The sequence below is a fragment of the Rhincodon typus genome, chromosome 9 (assembly GCF_021869965.1).
Source record: "Rhincodon typus isolate 14 chromosome 9, sRhiTyp1.1, whole genome shotgun sequence".
In the NCBI taxonomy this organism is placed as follows: Eukaryota; Metazoa; Chordata; class Chondrichthyes; order Orectolobiformes; family Rhincodontidae; genus Rhincodon; species Rhincodon typus.
In genome coordinates, this window is record NC_063340.1 from 84,141,131 (window position 1) to 84,160,549 (window position 19,419).

Below are 19,419 nucleotides of genomic sequence, written 5' to 3' on the forward strand. Positions count from 1 at the left end.
CTCATTCCTTCCTCAAAGAAGATAACATACATATCTAAAGATGCAATTACCGCTATATTAAGATGCCATTAACAATGGTAAGAGATTAAAGATCGACAAAGGAACATGAATCTTCTGATCACATTTCCTGGGCAGCTAAAAGATAGATGTATGACCAAAAATTAAATGCATACATCTTTGTAACCATCTCCAAGCCAACAACCACTTGGCTTCCTTGAAGCCAATTTCACTCAGACTCTGAACAACAGTGCATGGTCCTTTCTTTATTCTCCATCTGTACATTTATTTCCTAAAAGCCAAAAGAACTTTGGATGCTGTAAATCAGAGACAAATGGTTCTGAGGAAGGGTCACTCCATCCAAAATGTCAACTCTGATTTCTCTCCTTTGATCCTGCCTGACCTGCTGAGCTTCTCCAGTAATTTCTATTTTTGTCAGTTATTTCCTAAGATTGGAAAATGTTGATTGTCTTGGGGCTTGCTAAAGGAAACCTGGTCAAGGACTGCAAGGAAATAAGCTTTTGGTCAAATGAGATAGTGTGAGGAGAATGGGGCTGTACGGATTTGTTCTAGAAAGTCATCCCAGATACAATGGGTCAAATGGTCTCCTTCTATGAAATTATGACTGACTATCGTGAAACTGGCCACCCGATCCTGCAGTTCACCCACTTCTTCCGACATGCTTTAAGTATTGCTTCTATTTATTTAAAATGGAAATGTTCCACCTTATACTTAGCAACAGTGACATTTTTCTGACACCATCTTATTAACTCCAACTTGAAGCTGAGATCATAGGATGTAGGAGCAGAAGTAGGCCATTCAGCCCAAAAAACACAAAATTAGAAATTGCTGGAAAAGCTCAGCAGGTCTGGTAGCATCTGTGGAGAGAAATCAGAGTTAACTTTTCGGGTTGAGTGCCCCTTTCTCAGAAGGTTTACAGCATCCGCAGTGCTTCTGGTTTTTATTCAGCCCATCAAGTCTGTTCTACTGTTCAGTAAGATCATGGCTGATCTGATGATTCTCAACTTCACTTTCTTGTCTTTTTTCCAGAACCCTTGATTGCCTTATGAATTAAAAATCTGTCTTCAGCCTTGAATATACTTAATGGCCCAATCTCTACAAGCCTGTGATAAAGAATTCCACACATTCACTACCTCCAAGAAGAAATTCTTCACCTGTCTTAAACAGAATGCCTCTCATTCTGAGATTGCGTCCTCTTGTTCCAGACTCTTCCATAAGGAGAAGTAACCATTTTGCAACTACCTTGTCGAGTCCTCTAAGAATCTTGTATGCGTCTCAATCTGCAAAACTCTAATGAGTACAAGCCTAACCTACACAGTCTCTCTCCAGAAGACAGTCCCTCCATATTTGGAATCAGGCTAGTAAGCCTTCTCTGGATTGCTTCCAATGCCTGTATATATCTTTCCTTAGATAAGGGGCTCAAAATTGTTCACAATATTCCAGCTGGAGTCTGATTAGTTTTAGCAATGCATGCCTATTTTTATACTCATTTCCTTTAACAAAAAAAGCCAATATTCCATATGTCTTCCTTCTTACCTGATGAACTTGTATGCCAGTTTTTTGTGATTTATACACAAGAACTCTAATATCCCTGTGCTGCAAATTTCTGCAATCTTTCTCCATTTAAATAATATTCAGCTCCCTTATTCTTCCTGCCAAAGTGCATAACCTCATGTTTTCCCTCAGTCTATTCTAATTACTAAGTTATTGCCATTCACTTAACCTGTCTATTCCTCTGCAGACTCTTAGTCAATCTTACCACTTACATTCCCACCCAATTTTAAGTCATCTGCAAATTTGATTACACTACATGCACCTACCTCATACACCCACCTTTGATCCTTACTTCCAAATAACTTAAATAGTCAATGGAAGTGGTCACCGAACAGATTCCTGGAACCATCGTTAATCACTGAGAAACTAGCCCTCATCTCAAATAGTCTTCCCCTTCCAGCCAATTTTTAAATCCAACATACTAGCTTTCTCCTCATTCCTCACGCAATCTTCTCTAATAATTTGTTATCTCAATGGTTGACCAACTACAATACTTTAAGTAATTTATAAAGTTCATTTTGTACATGGATTTGCATGCTAGGATAGTGTCTTTAAAAAAACCCATAAAGTGCACAGTGGTAGATAGTAACTTCTGAATTATAATCAAGTGTAAAATGTACAAGTACACAATTAAATATCTCCAATTCAAGCAGAAAGATCATATTTAAATAAAAACGCTAGATGGACCAACCAAACCGTTAACTCTGAATGGCTTTAAGCATATTTAAACAAAAAAAAAACAGCATTTTTTTTTTTTAAATGGTAGCAAGACGGTCACAGTTACATTGACTATAAACATGACCATAATTTGTGTTATGCTATGAAGTTACAGCTAATAAAAAGACTTCGTGTCACAAATGCTCTAACACAAATGCATCAGCAAACACCCCCTTTTCATGTTTCCCCACACAGACAGCTGGTATAGTTACTAAGGCAACACAGCTTCAGCAAAAACAACGACGGGGAATTGGCACTGGGTACACATTAATACTAGACAACAGAAAGAAAATGTAGCAGCTGAAGACTAGACCAGCAGTACACTGTAACAATCAAGCAATTTAGGATGCATCAAGTCATGCCAAATATATCACTCCTTCCTCAGTTCATACAATTTCAGGGCACAGTTCTTCTTCATTATTTCTGCAAAATAGAGAACACCTCCCTCCAAAGAGTTATTTATCTCTCAACTCCAACAAAACTGTGATCTAATCCAATACTCTCCAAAAGTTACTTCTGTAGAATTCACAACATTGCACTTGTAGGATACAATAACTCAAAGGAAACAATCTCAATGTACCTTAAGTTTCATGCTCCAAAGGGAAATCTATAAATGAGAGAAGTGATCTCACAGTTGTAGGCACGTGCTAAAGGTACAAACAGGAAAGGTTGTCAATTTGTAAACTGGATTTGATTGATTTCCAAGCTGGGGGATGGACTTTTGATACCAAGAGAAGATAGTTAGGTGAAGTTTTAATAATGAGCAACATGAAGACACAATCACAACATTTTCAAGTTAACAAGACAAAACACCAGCAAAACCATTTTCATGAACTCCTCATCCAAACTAGCTGTTGAATCTAAAGAGTGAATTAATTTGTATTTACATCTTACCACATCCTAATTAATTTGGAGTGCTGTTTGTAGACACATACTAACAATAAAAGTGACGAGACAATCTGTTTATGACAATATTGTTGAGAAGATTATGGACTAACAATCAGAATATAAACATGTTCTACAAATATTACCAGTGTACCAAACTTACAAGGAAGAAGGCAAGTGTAACTGACTGAGAGAACTATAAACAGCAAAGGAATAAAAGGAAAATCATGAGGTGCAATATGGAAGTGTGACATAAAACTTGCAGGGTAGGAAATATCAAAGCTAACAAATATTTTAGGAATATGTTGAGATAGAGAGTGATAAAGTGGGATGCAGGGAATTAGCAAAGTATGCACTGGAGTTTAGAAGATAAGAGAAGAGGTGACTAAATTGAAACATGCAAGAACCGGAGGGATCTTGATAGGGTAGATGTGGCAAGGATGTTTCTTCCTGTGGGAGAATCTAGAACCAGAAGGCACTGCTTAAAAATAAGGGGTCATGCATTTAATGCAGGACTTTTGTTTTCCCAGAGTCTTTGGAACTCTCCTCAAAAAGCAGTGGAAGCATAATCTTTGAATATTTTTAAGGTGGAGATACACAAACTCTTGATAAGCATGGGGGTGAAATGTTGTTGGGGGTAAGCAGGAATGTTGGATAAACAGATTAAGCCATGATTTTACTGAATGGCACAGCAGGCTCAAGGGGCTAAGTGGCCTACTCATTTCTTAATTCCTATGTAGGTTCAGAAAAGACAGATGTAGGATAGTCAACACTAGTAAACAAGGAATTACTAAATTCATGTTTTGTATCGGAGTCAGGAAGACAAAATATCATTGATGCAAAGAAATCTAACAATAAGGGGAGAAACTCTGTGGAACTAACACAAATGTTATGGCAATGGAGAAAATAATAATAGAGTAAAAAAAATCTGCAGGACCTGATAGTTGCTGCCCCAGGGTGTTAAGTGAAGAAATTGCAGATCTATGTAATCCTCATAATTAGTGGGATCGCATTTTTTAAATTGGAAAAAAGCGAGAAGAAACCAGTTAATTGCAAAACTGTCAGTTTGTAATTTGTAGGAAATATAAATCAAAGACAAAATGATTGCGTGCTTATAACGAATTGATCAAAGTGAACTAACATGGATTTGTGAAAAGTAGTCCAATTGAATTTTCCGAGGTGGTCAATAGCTGATTGGATAGGGCGATGTTTGTTTGACTAACAAGATAGCACACTCTTTATCAAAGCACACTGATGAGCAATATCTTCTGTTACAACATTCTGGTAACCTTCATAAAAGTGAGACTGGAATTGAAAGTCTCTGGATTGCTAGTTCTGTACCAAAACCCTACTGCACATCTTGATAATAAAAGAGTGCAGTGGTAAACAATGTTAACCGTGAACAACATAATCAATGATATCTTTCTCCTTTGAGCTGTTACACACGTTTTGAAACTCAGGTGATCTTGAAGAGACAAGGTAAAAGACAAGAGATGGGCAGTAAATGCTGGCCTAGCCAGCGACCCACACACCCGGTGAGTGAGAAAAAGCATTGAATGCTTTCGAGAAGGAGGTAGATATAGTTCTCAGGGTTAAAAGGATCAAAGGGTACGGGGCAATAACAGAGTACTGAATAGGATAATCAGCCATGATCATATGAATAGCAGAGCAAGATCAAAGGACCTATTTTCTATGTTTTCATTACTAGCATTTGGGACAACACTCCAGGCTTGAACAGTTTTTTTTAAGAAGTATATTAGTTTTATCAAACCACCTATAAAAATAATTGATCAAATTCCCAGATGCACATCCGCAAAAGCAATATAATTTATTATCCTGTTACATTGTTCCTTCATGTCTTCTCTCCAACATATTAGGCATGGCAAAGTAGAATACATGCTTCCGAGTTTGGACGTCTTACATTTTTCTCTAATGAACCTTGCTGCAGTCTTTTTTCCAGATTCTTCTCCTCCCTTAGCTTTTTTTTAGTTCATTCACAGGATGAGGGCATCACTGGCCAGGTAGCATTTATTACCAATCCCTAATTGCCCAGAGGGCAGTTAAGAATCAGCCACATTGCGATGGGTCTGGAGTCACATTTAGGCCAGACCAGGTAAGGATGGCAGTTTCTTTTTCTAAAGGGCATTTGTGAACCAGATGGGTTTTACCAACAATAGACAATGAACAATCGACAATGACAATTGATTCATGGTCACGGTCATCATTAGACTCTCAATTCCAGATTTTTTAAAAATTAATTTCAAATTCCAACACCTGCCGTGGCAGGATTTGAACTCAGATTCTCCGAACATTACCTAGGTCTCTGGATTAACAGTCCAGCGATAACACCACTAGGCCATCACCACCCCCCCGACCATATTTTGAAAGCCATTCTTATAGGACTTGCACCACATATCTTGCAGTTTTACATTTTTAAAACAGTACACATGCTGTGGACTATCATTTTGCTTAAATTAAATGGAGTCAAATTTGGCATAGTTGAGTTTTTAAAGACTAATTTTATTTCCAGACTAGGTTTATATAGATTTTTAGACAAAGGTCCTGAATTGAGCTAAGTCACTGTATCCTTTGTTCTATTGTAAGAAAGATGCAATGTTAAATTTGGAAGCCACTTTAAGAGAGTGCTTAAGCATGAGTTCTCTTCTTTAACTTGGTGGGTGAACTCAATTAGCAGGTGTTTAACTTTGTTTTGCTTTTTGTTTTTAAATGCATTGCGATAATACAATGGAAAAATTATTTAGAAATATACACATTTTTCAACTTTAAAGCAAGTGTTTTACTAGAATTATCACGCCTGGTGGTCAGGATATTTGACGTGCTTGAAATGCAGTGGATGGTACAGTTACAATTACCTGAGGCCAAAGAGCTTTCCCTCATCTTTCACTGCTCTTCAGAAGAATCATTAAAGGGGTATGGTCATCTTATGACTTGCGCCTCATTTCAAATCAAATAGCCTTCAACAAGAACAGAAACTTAAGAAGAAACACCTTTATCCAGAGAAATGCTATGAATGTAGAACTTGCAAGCAGAGGGATTAAGTGATTTCAGAGAAATGTAGAAAAATATACAAGATCAAAAAAAATAGAGGGTTAATGTGAAAGCGTTAGATAAGGAATATGAAAGGAGACTATAATAGTGCATGAAGATCTGTAACTGTGGTGTATATCCCATGTAACTATCAGCAATTAGGTTTACCAAAAAATGTTTACACTTAAATGTTAACATGAAACATTTTTCACAAAATCAAACAAAAGAATATTACAGATGATTTGTTGCCACTGATCCTTATTAAAGAAAGATTCCCAATGGAACACTCAACTTTCAGCTGCAATGCTTAGAAGCTGCTATGAGTCAAGCAAAGTTACTTTTATTTTGGAGTCAGAAACACCAACCTATCTGAAATCTGGTATGCAATTGCAATCAAAACATGTAATGTTAGTTTTCCCCACCCTAAGTTTTGCAAAGGCATGCTTTGGTTCAAAAAATTACTCAACAGATTATCAAATCACCAAATGTGTACTTGATCCTCCCTTCCCCTCCACCCTAAACTCAGTGAAAAAAAAGGCAGAAATTCTACGCCAGACTACGAAGCACTATCCACATCCCAGATCACAGCATTCCAGTTTTGCAAAACAAGAAGACAGTTACAACTATCCAGGATATCAATATCACAAGAGAGCAAATATTTTTCATCAAGTCCACATTCAGCAAGTAAGACTTCTCCAAAGCTAATCTATATGACTACTTGTAAATAGATTGCTTGCAGTGGAAATGAGTCATAAGCAGAAGAACTCAGTTTTAAATTAAATCTGTACCAAATCAACAACTATCAGCGGGTTCAGCAATCTCGGCTCTACATATATAAAAGCAAGTTATTGCAGTTTGGTCAGAAATGAGAGATGGGCCAGAACAAAGGGAAAGAGCATGCTTCTGGAAGAACAGAAAATAGTTAACATGGGGAGTAATTTTAAAATTTTTTAAAAAATATATGCCAAGGTATTTTTAGATTTGGGTCCAAGGAAAGTGAAATTAGTATCAGCAAAACAGGCAATGAAGTGGCAGTCCATTTAACACCCAAACACTTTTCCCCAATTGGATAACATTGGGATGGGTCGAAAGCAAACTACTAACACAAGTAACAACTGTTTGGCACGATTGTCAAATATCAATTTAATCCATATTTTATACATGGAACATGGAGCAAGAACGACACAGCATTCAACGCTGCAGGCAAGTGCTGAAAAATGGAATCAGAATAGATGGATGTTTGCTGGCCGGCACGGACACTGTGGACTGAAGGGTCTCTTTTTGTGCTGTAAAAATTCTATGACTCTCTACGACACTTTAACTTGGACAAAATAATCCTGAAAATTACTACATGCTTCGGGACTTGGCAGGATGATTTCATAATTCACCAATCACTCTGCATTTACGAAGCACCTTCAGCATCAGTCAAAAGTTGGAGGAAAGTCATGGAATTTTGAGAGATGTTTTCTGAGAGACATTGGATTTAGGAGGTAATGAATCATTCAAGATGAAGGGGAGGATGACTGTATATTTCTTGAACAGGATGTTGAGAAACATTTTTTGGAATGAAGAGTGACATCACCTGAGGAGAGGGAACCATTTATCAGATCAGTGATGGAGGCTAATAACTTAGGATGGAGTTTTGCACAAGTTATTGCATTGGCCAAGTATGAGAACTACACCAGATTATAAAATAACCAACAAAACATGTATCCTGAACCAGACATGTGGTTCAAGGTGATTACTGAAGCCAAAATAACAGCAAAATATAGCAGATACTGAAAATCAGAAATACAAAGTGCTGGAGAAACTTAGTATTATCGGTGGAGATAGAAAGAGCTAATACTGTGTTAAACATGACTCTTTTGCAGATCACTGCATTTTTACAGGTCTCAATTGTGTTTTCATTTTAGAAATTACTCATTTCCAGAACACATTCCTGTCTGAAGTTAATATCCACAATTAACAAAAAAAAATTGAGGAATCCATTCAGAAAAGACCAAAGTGGCTTTGTGGAATTTTCACCTTCAGTTTGTTCATACTATCCTTTCTCACTCTACGATCTGCTCCAAAGAAATAGCAAGCGTGATCAAATGTAGATTTTCTGCCAGCCCACCCCTAAAATCTTCCACAATGCACTCAAACAAACCAAACATTTCCCAAAGCTGAGAGCTGGAAGAGAGAATTGGTAAAAGTGGGAAAGGAAGCATGTATTTTAATGGACAAGGTCAAAAATCACACAACACCAGGTTATAGACCAACAGGTTTTGAGAGATTTTCAGCCTTGTCCAGCCCAGTCCAACACCGGCACCTCCACACCATGGCATTTTAATAGCCACTTCTCTTTGCTCTCAAGTGCTTTCCAATAGAAACACGCATGCAACTGTAAGTTTGAGATTGCATTCTACTCTGAGGGTGCACTTATGACATTGTTTAGATGTGGGTACACAGGCTGCCACATGAAGACAACTAACTGTTCTGGAGCAAAATCATGGAGTAGTTAGATTCAAGCAAGTTCTGACCAAACTCATCAGCATTTCATTTTCACAAGATGGAACAGTTATTTCAAAATTTGTACTGTAGATTTTCAGATAATGAGATTTAAAGTCTTCAAACAGGGTTCTTTTAAAAGACTCACTTCATACTTAACCACCCCCATCAACCAAATCCAAACAAAATTATGACCCATACTACACAAAACAATTCTTCGAACCCAGCTACTCCAGAGTTAAGTTTTGCAGGCCCTTTAAGATGTTGTTTCTCTACCTGGTCAGGTTCTCCAAAATACTAACGTGCACTGGCTTTTAAGTAATATGCTTCACTAAGAAATTCACTCAGCTTTTTTTTTTCCCCTGTTTTTTGTTTCTTCTATTCTCTCTATTTGTGTATTCAAGTAAGTCAACACAAGTAGTGATGGGATGGGGAACAAGTTATGGCCATTCTTGGCCAGTTAGGATGAGATGCTTTTAAAGAAACTCAAAAGCCTACTATTCTGATATATGGAAATAGTATATGAATGATGTATTGATTCAACTTAATGTAAGCTTTGAGGAGTTTCTAGAAGTTGCAAGTGCCAGACAGATTATTTCCTTGTTTTTATCAATAGCTTGTAAAGTGAAGTCAGCAGTCAATGAATGGCTAACAATAGCTCTGCTGTATACAGCATTATTTGTATATCTACAGCTGCTTTATCACACCAACATAGTATTGACATTTTTCCTCAAAGTTGTTGGACAAAATAAGTTGGAAATAATCAACTACTGCACATGCATCATCAGTTGTGCATAACCACGGTCTTGTTCTTAAACTTGAAATGGGCAGCAGGCAAATGAGCAGAGCCGGTGAAGTAGTACTGTGACGATGCTGTGGTTTTAAGAGGCGCGTTTTGTCCGGAGATAACACGGTGTAGAGCTGGATGAACACATCAGGCCAAGCAGCATCAGAGGAGCAGGAAGGCTGACGTTTCGGGCCTAGACCCTTCTTCAGAAATGGGGGAGGGGAAGGGGGTTCTGAAATAAATAGGGAGAGAGGGGGAGGCGGATAGAAGATGGATAGAGGAGAAGATAGGTGGAGAGGAGACAGACAGGTCAAAGAGGCGGGGATGGAGCCAGTAGAGGTGAGTGTAGGTGGGAGGACATAGGTCAGTCCAGGGAGGACGGACATGTCAAAGGGGCGGGATGAGGTCAGTAGGTAGGAGATGGGGGTGGGGCTTGGGGTGGGAGGAGGTAGGGGGAGGGGAGATTTTGAAGCTTGTGAAGTCCACATTGATACCATTGGGCTGCAGGGTTCCCAAGCGGAATAGGAGTTGCTGTTCCTGCAACCTTCGGGTAGCATCGTTGTGGCACTGCAGGAGGCGCAGGTTGGACATGTCGTCTGAGGAATGGGAGGGGGAGTTGAAATGGTTTGCGACTGGGAGGTGCAGTTGTTTAGTGCGAACCGAGCGTAGGTGTTCTGCAAAGCGGTCCCCAAGCCTCCGCTTGGTTTCCCCGATGTAGAGGAGGCCACAATGGGTACAGCGGATGCAGTATACCACATTAGCAGATGTGCAGGTGAACATCTGCTTGATGTGGAAAGTCTTCTTGGGGCCTGGGATGGGGGTGAGGGAGGTGGTGTAGGGGCAGGTGCAGCACTTCCTGCGGTTGCAGGGAAAAGTGCCGGGTGTGGTGGGGCTGGAGGGGAGTGTGGAGCAGACAAGGGAGTCACAGAGAGAGTTGTCCCTCCGGAAAGCAGATAAGGGTGGGGAGGGAAAAATGTCTTTGGTGGTGGGGTCGGATTGCAGATGGCAGAAGAGTCGGAGGACGATGCGTTGGATCCAGAGGTTGGTGGGGTGGTATGTGAGGACGAGGGGGATTCTGTTTTGGTTGTTATTGCGGGGACGGGGTGTGAGGGATGAGTTGCGGGAAGTGTGGGAGACACGGTCGAGGGTGTTCTCGACCACTGAGGGGGGGGAAGTTGCGGTCCTTGAAAAATGAGGACATCGGAGATGTACGGGAGCGGAATGCCTCATCCTGGGAGCAGATGCGGTGGAGGCGAAGGAATTGGGAATAGGGGATGGCATTTTTGCAGGAAGGTGGGTGGGAGGAGGTGTATTCTAGGTAGCTGTGGGGGTCGGTGGGCTTGAAATGGATATCGGTTTCTACGTGGTTGCCAGATAGGTCCAGGAAGGAGACAGAGGTATTACAGATGGTCCAGGTGAACTTAAGGTTGGGGTGGAAGGTATTGGTGAAGTGGATGAACTGTTCGAGCTCCACGTGGGAGCACGAGGCAGCGCCGATACAGTCATCAATGTAACGGAGGAAGAGGTGGGGTTTAGGGCCAGTGTAGGTACGGAAGAGGGATTGTTCCACGTAACCTACGAAGATGCAGGCATAGCTTGGGCCCATGCGGGTACCCATGGCCACCCCCTTTGTCTGTAGGAAGTGGGAGGAATTGAAAGAGAGTTTTGTCCTGGTTTCTTTTACAGAACATGATTGGGGGACAGCTGTCAAGCAGTCTATGAAAAGATAAACAACATGTGAAGCCTTGGGTTTTTTTTTTAAGAAAGCTGGAACAATAAAAACAGCCTGAATGGGTGTAGTCAAGCTCCCACCCACAGAACCAGGAATTTTAGTTTTTAATTTTTCAGCAGTAGTTGCTGTCGGGAACTTGAAGTTGAAGCTATTGTTCCCTCTCTCGATTACAGCCAAAAGCTGGGGGTTCTCTTCCTCGGCTGCTGGATTGCATGTGAGAAAATCTATTTTTGGAATTTGCCTTTTGCCAAGGGTATGTTTATGAAATGTTACTATGTTGGAACAGTTAAATAGTAATAGTTACTACATCTATTATTGTTAAGTTTGCCAATAGAGCTGTTATTCCAAGTTCTTCTTTCTTTTATTGCATTTTAACTATAGTGTATGAATAAATTGTGTTTTTCTTAACATCAAATAGTTTGACCAATCGAATTGCCTCTGGAACGAAGCACCTGACGTTTACCTTTAAAATAAGAAAAAGTTAGGGTCTAGGCTATCTTAATATATTTTGAGGGGTCTGGTCTGGTCCATAACAGTACACAAATAAATCTCGATTAATATTTGACTTCACTATAATGCAAACTTGAGCTAATGGCAGTATTAGATTGCTAGTTTCACCCTCTGCAGGGGTAAGGTATCAGCTGGTAAGGATCAGTCAACAGTAAATGTTTTCTAAAAAGAGGGTAACAATTGACTAATTTTAATTAGAAAAATCCAGCATATAAGAACACAGTTGTTTTGGCACACATTTTCAAAAACATTTGTCAAGCTACAAATGCAAGGGCACAGGATATTAAAAGAAACAGGGGCATGGATGAAAAAATTAAGGAAAAGAGCAATGAACAGAGAGGTTGCTTTTTATATATACAATTTTTAGAGCCAGGATTTCAAAACTGTCATGTGGGCGTTCGTTACTTTTGTGAAGATTTTTTTAAACAAAGTCAAAGTCAAAGTCAAAGTCAGAGTTCTTCCAGAACAGTAACCTAATCCAATATGTATTCAAGAGCAGGTGACTGTAAATGCCTGGAATGTAAATGGAACAAGATGTTTATACTGAGGAGTTTACAACTGGCAGGATAAACATGGAAGGCTTCATTTCAGTTCAGGATAATGAAAAATTGATTAAATTTATATCTTAAAAGCTAAAAAAGTTTTAAAGCAGTTTGGAGGAGACCTGACTGAGGTCAGAAGCAAGAATAGTCTATCTCCCACATTGGAGTTTTTCAGAGCAATTCAGAGAATAAGTTACCTCAGTTGAAAGGATCAATTTATGGAATTTTCAAGCCAGATCCATTTGGCTAGCAATCTGCTAGAAATGAGAAAACTTAGGCTCTGAGAATCCCAAGGAGTTGAGAGATGGGTGGACTTTCTCTGGATTTGAATCTCTAATGGACAGTTATTAGGGAACAAGCAGAAACTATGTTCGACTGTGTATTTTAATTTAAGTGTTCTATATTTACATAGCTTGGTTTTTATTTAGTTCTTTGGCATAAAGAATTTTTATTCTGTTGTTAAAGAAACGCTACAGTTTCACATGATTATGTTTCAGTGAATTACTGAATTACAGTGAAAGACATTACCTAAAACAAATAAAAATCTTGTCAATTCAGACTTCATTTTCGGATCTGACTTGTCCAGTGGTACCATAAACTGGCATAACACAGAGATAATTATACTTTGTTACAACTGGTAGGATATGGGTCAGAAGAAATTTATGCTGAAACCAGAGATTTCCCATTTATACAAAATTTTTCCAATCTGGGTTCAAAAATACATCAAGTTAAATAATTATAATAAATTGAAAGAAGTAATGAAGAAGTATGGTCATGGTATGGTGATCATAGTTGACAACTAGTTAACACAGATACATGAAGTAGTAGAGGGAGACACTGATGTAGTGGCAATGTCACTGGACTACTAATCCAGAACTCCAGGCTAATGCTCTTGGGAGATGGGCTCGAATTCCCACCATGGCAGATTAAAATAAAATAAAATAAAATTAAATTAAATTAAATTAAATTAAATTAAATTAAATTAAAATACCTATAATTAAAAGCTAGTGTAACGGCAATCAAGTATTGGCCATCGATTGTTGTAAAAACACACCTGGTTCACTATTGTCTTTTAGGAACGAAAATCTGCCATCTTTATCAGCTCTGGCCTACACACTACTCTAGACCCACAAAAGGTAGTTGACTCTTAAGTGCCCTCTGAAATGGTTTAATAAGCCTCTCAGTTCAATAACAGCAATAACAGTACAAATGAATTTTAAAAAAGTACACTAACACTTGGGTACAATTTAAGTAGATAATTAGCTAACAGTACTTTGCCAAGTCTCAAACAAAAGCATATACAACGACTTCTCAAATCACTACTTCCACGTCAACAGGGGTGACTATGTGAACAATAACTTAGAAAATATCTGCAAAAAAAAAGCAACAGAGATTTGAGCCTCTATTGCATAGGCAATGCAGTATATTGGAGAGTGCCTGTGAACATTAAGCCAATGCAAGGGATACTATTTTCTTAACAGGGAAGTACCAAGACTCCGTTTGTATAGTTGAGTTAGCATGGTCAATAATTGAAGCCAGAATCAATGCCAAGTTGAAACAGAAGCCTTACCTAAGCCATCATTCTTCAGTGAGCATGTGCCATCAAACTATTCAACATAGGAGTTTTACAAAAGAAATGAAAAGAGAAGACACTGAGAAAAGATGCTAAGGCCTTCCATCAGACCTAACACTAACTCGATTTTTCTCCCTAAACAGATGCCATCTGACCTGGTAATAAAACAAAGAACTGCGAATGCTGAATGCTTCTTCGTGAAGAAGGGCCATTTCGTGAAGAAGCATTAACTCTTTCTGTCTAGCTGCTGCCAGATCTGCTGAGTTTCTCCTGCCTGACCTGGCAATTGTTTTCGAACAAGTTCTGATTTCACTTCAGATTTCTAGCATTTGTAGTATTCTGTTTTTTTGGCATGATGGCAGATTCTGATGTACAGGTAAATCTTCCCGCAGTGGTCACAAATAGCATTGGATGTGCGAAGCTGAGCCATTCCACTCCTTGCACTCCATGCAAGGAACATCATTATTGCAGCTCCGCTGACACACAACTAACAAGAACTCTGGGCTCTATGACATTAATACTTTGCTAACCTTCCTTTCCATAAAATTGAAACATTCAAAATACTAAGTTACCTTGTAAAAGGTTTCTTTTAAAAAGGCAACTAAGATGTTCCAATTTCCTGTCATCGGAATTAAAATATGCCTTCAGAAAGCACTAAACGCATTCACAGCCATCAAGTCCTGTGACAGCAGACAATAGAGGCATTAATTAGGACTGGCTCAAGACCACGGCTGGTTTTATACCAGTCAAAAGAATCTATGCAGAAGCTGGCCACATTTGGAAACTCAGTGCCAAACTTAAAAAAATTACAGATCTACGGCTGAAGAAAAAAACCTAACAGGAATTTTAATCAGACCTTTCCTCAGAGTTTAACAAAACTGAAACCCAAATACAAATGCATCAAAGAATCTGCCCAAAGGCAAGCGAAACTTTTTATCGTAAGATTGCCTGCAGGGACATAAAACGTGCGGTCTATAAAACCCTTCAGCCAATCCAAAACTGAATTATTACAGCATCAAGTAGAAGACATCCATTGAGCTCAACATGAACATTTCAAAAAAAGCTGCAACTTAACAGATGAGTGAAATCATTCAATTCTCTAGTATACAGTCGTTTGCAATCATCTATTATAATATGTCACTTCCTATGGATTGATTCAAGTTTCTGCACCTATTACACTATCAAGAAGGCCAGTCACAGAATTTGTGTAAAGTGCTTCTTAACATTAGTCCCCAAGTTGTATTTGACCAATTTCTGTATGCGTGCTCGTGTCCTGTATACAATTAACTTGAAACATTTATATATTTTAATCAACTACATCAATACACAATTCTCAGCAAACAATTTGGAATTCCATAAACAAATCCTAAAAAGGAAAATCAATAGTATTTTCCTTCATGTAAAAATTATTACTTCTATGAGCCAGCATTAAAGCTCGATATTCATTCTGAATTTTGAATTTTAATTTTCCAAACACCATTTTTAAAGTGTTGACAGTATGCTTGCAATGCACTGTCAGCAGGGTAGCAGCCACACGTATTTATTCTTAAAACAAGGGAATAAACATCTTAAGGACAGCATCGCCCTTCAATCCGAATGTCAGACACCATTGTTACTAAAATATTTCATTCGACGTGCTTAAGTGCCTGTTACACAAGCCACAAAGCACTTGTTAGCAAATAGTAATAGTACCTTTTGATCCACTGCCATTAGCCAGACAGAAATATGTTTGTAGCCAAGTTGGATGGTGAGGGGGCAAAACGGAAGAAACATTCCACATTTATAAACTTCAGATGCATTTTGTTGTCAAGGAATTCAATAAAAATTCCAAATGTTGAACTTTTAATGTGATCCTTATCCAAAGGTCAGACAAATATAACAGCTCACTCAGTCATCTGTGTACCATACATTTTGTTTCACATCAAGGATCTAAATACTTTGTTGAAGTTTATCCCAAACACGGAGAGCATTCTTAACTCCAAAGGACATGCTGGAATTGAATTCGAAACACACGGAATGGGTTCATCCATGCTAAGGACTCCAATGATTGAAGATCTTGGAGGCTTCTAAGGATCTGCCCTTAATGTAATCTTTAGCAAGTTGGTTGGACATGCGGTATGGTGAGCATGGAAGAGGGAAAAAAAAAAAGGTTAAGAGAAGTATCTAGAAGAAATAAAAATGGTGAGAGAAAACCTCACCTCATACAACTGGCACTGACATCAGTTTGTGACCCTCTTCGATAGCCCCATAGGCAAGGAAGGGATCAAAATTAGTTTCGACAGGACAGAATAAATGCCAGAAACCAACACAGTTTGCGCAGTCTTCCAAGAGTTAAGCTTTAATGTGAAATTGGTACGGTATTCAAAACTTCAAGACTTTTTTCATTTTTCTTGAATTAAAAATAATGAATGACTATAATTAAAAGGAGTAGAAAAACAATATAATTATTGACATTATTTATACCTACATTCATCAATTTTTGTTTTCTTTTCCCAAGTTGTACATAGCACCAACCAAATTGAAAGAAACACCAATTATTAAAAGACACGTACTAGTGAGATGTCTGATTTGCATTCTGTCCAACTCCTTCAGATCAGGAGACTGCTCTGAAAGCCAAGGCTACATACACTCTACAAAAACATTATTGTACAGGACCTTGACTACTGTTGCACTATTTTGATGACAACTAAACATTATACAACTGGCAAAGCCATTTGTGGAAATCAGTTTTGCAGAAAAACAAGACTGTATACATAGTACATGACAGTCAAGGCAGCCTGGAGGTGTAAAATCCCAAATGACAAGCCCAGCTCTCAGTCCACTCAACAACAAGTCATATTGTGTTTTATTTAAATATTTGTGCTAATTTACTAACTGCAGCCTCAACAGCCTTCATTCTTTTATGTCTTCACTAACGCTTTTGTATTTGCTCTAACCTTTCATTGTAATGTGATTTAGGACATAATGGTGGCACAGCTCATCAGAACTTCAGTGACCCACACCACAAAATGCTCAAAAATGGATGTGTTAAGATGCTTCACACAGCTGATTCTCAGGCTCAGACACACTCCAGTGCTTCTCCTTGGGAAGGGAAAACAAATCAGCACACTCATCATCATTACTACTTACAAAACGTGCGCGCATTTAGGAGCGGAATTCCACCTCCTTTCCTCAGCTAGGGAAGGTGGGTGCACAAAGTTGCCATGCTTTTCTAACAGCAATATTCTGCAGATGCTGGAAATCTGAAACAAACACGTAGGATGCTGGAGAAACTCAGCAGGTCTGGCAGCATCTGTGGAGTGAGAAATAGAGTTAATTCTTTTAAATCTGGTAGGGCACTTCTTCAGAACCGGTTGCTAGACTTGTTCCTAGACTTTGTAGAGGTAGCAGAAAATAAAAATGTACAAAACAAAATTAGTTTACGTGCCATGTAGCACCTAACAACCAGCTGGTGTATATGATCAAGCTGAAGCATGCAAGCAGGTGAATGAACAGCAACAAATATTTTAGTTTAAGAGTACAATTAACAATTGCAGATACTTTGAACTAATCATAGACCTAACCACAGTAATCCAAAAGGCATCAATAAACACAAAATCTTTTAAATTGTCCCCTGCAATTAGGCTAGTATTTTGTATGATAATTACTCTCAGATTGGGTATAATTTCACACAGGCTTTTATTTTGCATTCGTTCAGTTTCTTGTAATGGTAGCATCTGCTGACACCAACTGTCAATGCACTTCCTGCCTTAATGCAGGGTAATTTTCACACAAGAGTATCCCTTGTCCAGTATTGCACAGAATAATCAATTATAGGAATCAATGACAAGGGCAGTCTCAAAGGGATTCACATCACATGAATTAAAAGGTGTACCATTCACAATTCTAGCTAGAAGCAAGATTATAACTTCAAAAATCACTCTGGTTTATCTGTTATTTATATAACAAAAGATTGCCTTTAGTTTTCTCTCTCCATATTTTAAAGCAGAGAGAAATAGAGTGCTTTAAAACAGTGTTGCTTAGCAAATCCTAACAATTTCTCAACTTTTGAAACTTAGAAAAAATGGCAAGATTATTTAGACAGCTGAATTAATTCAGGCTTTATATAAAATGCAGCATGTTTGTTTCCTGTAGACAGCAGTCACTGCACTCTATAGCACGACAGAGTAACTTGCACACAGAAGGAACAAATACCCTATTCTAAAAGTGAAGATTTCAATCAACAATTCATCACTAAAAATCAAGTTAGTTACCGTATAACTCTAGAACAAAATTTTAATGTATTGCTTAAATTTTGCAATACAGTGATCAGTAGTCTCTCTTCAAAGATACAATACATTGAGAAAGAAACACTAGGAAAACTTTGAATGGAGCACAAGAAGTCCAATTTATGGCAAACAGCTTACCTGGCATCTCCTTTACTGAGATTGGCATTAGCTGGACTTAGAATGGTCTGATTTCCTTCAACATCTATAATGCATTTTGTGTTCAAATCAATTTCTGAAAACAAAGTGAGACATAATTTATTAAAATAAATTGTGGCAGGAAAAATAAGACTTACACATCTTCATAGCATTTTTTAAAACCTATATCAGAAGACATCATAAAGCAGCTAGATAATTTATATACCTGTAAAAGTAAACATTTTCTAAAGTACTTTCATAAGTTAGATTTAAAAATTATTTTTGTGACCTTATTTATCACCCCTTAATGATTTCTTCCAACCGTGCGTTTCTGCTTACACATCCCGACCCTTCTTGTTCACCTGCGATCTTATTGATTGCTTATTATTCATCCATGCTGTTCTTACTCATTGCAACTCGCTGCCAAGTTGCCTGCACCTCCCTCGATTTCAGAAATCTCAACAATCCTTTTTACCACCACACCTTTGGCTGTCAACAATCTTTTTCAAATTATCTAATCTCCTTGACATCTCTTTTCGCTTCCCTACTGAATGTGAAGCACGTTTGGGCAGTTCCTCCATGAACTGCTCTACAGCAATGCTACTACAAAAAAAAAGCTACATTTAGCAACTCAAATACATCACCAAGTTGGTTCCCATGTACCTCTTCAAACATTCACTCCCCCCACCACCAATACCGCTACCAAAAATCAACCTGTTTACATATGAGTTTATGTTTCAGTACAATAAAATATCCCAAGGTTCTTCACAAGAGTATTATAAAACAAGATTTAACACCAAATAACATAAGGAGATATTAAGTTAGATGGCCAAAGAGATAGGTTTCAAACAGTACTTAAAAGGAAAAAAAAATGTAGAGGTTGAGATGTATAGCAAGGGTTTTCCAAAGTTTAGGACTTAGGCAGCTGAAGGAACCGTCATCATGCCGGAGTGATTTAAAATCAGGGCTGCGCACAGGGCCAGAATTGAAGAACCTCAAATTTGAGGAGACCATTGCTTAGTAACATTGTCAATGAAGTCAATCTAGTGATCCCACTTAATGCTCTGGGTACATGGGTCGAAAGCTCACCACAGCAGATGGTAAAGTTTAAAATGAATAAATCAGAAATTAAAAGCTGGTCTAATGGTGACAATGAAGCC

General features: G+C 38.4%; 1 protein-coding gene across 1 annotated transcript in view; it reads right to left on the minus strand.

The window, feature by feature from the left end:
* Positions 1–19,419, minus strand: part of LOC109924814 (kinesin-like protein KIF13B) — a 159,975-nt gene that overhangs the window by 113,362 nt on the left and 27,194 nt on the right. The window contains exon 2 of the mRNA XM_048601378.1: positions 18,263–18,356. Coding sequence (XP_048457335.1) covers positions 18,263–18,356 — 94 coding nt within the window. The remainder of the gene's footprint in view (positions 1–18,262; positions 18,357–19,419) is intronic.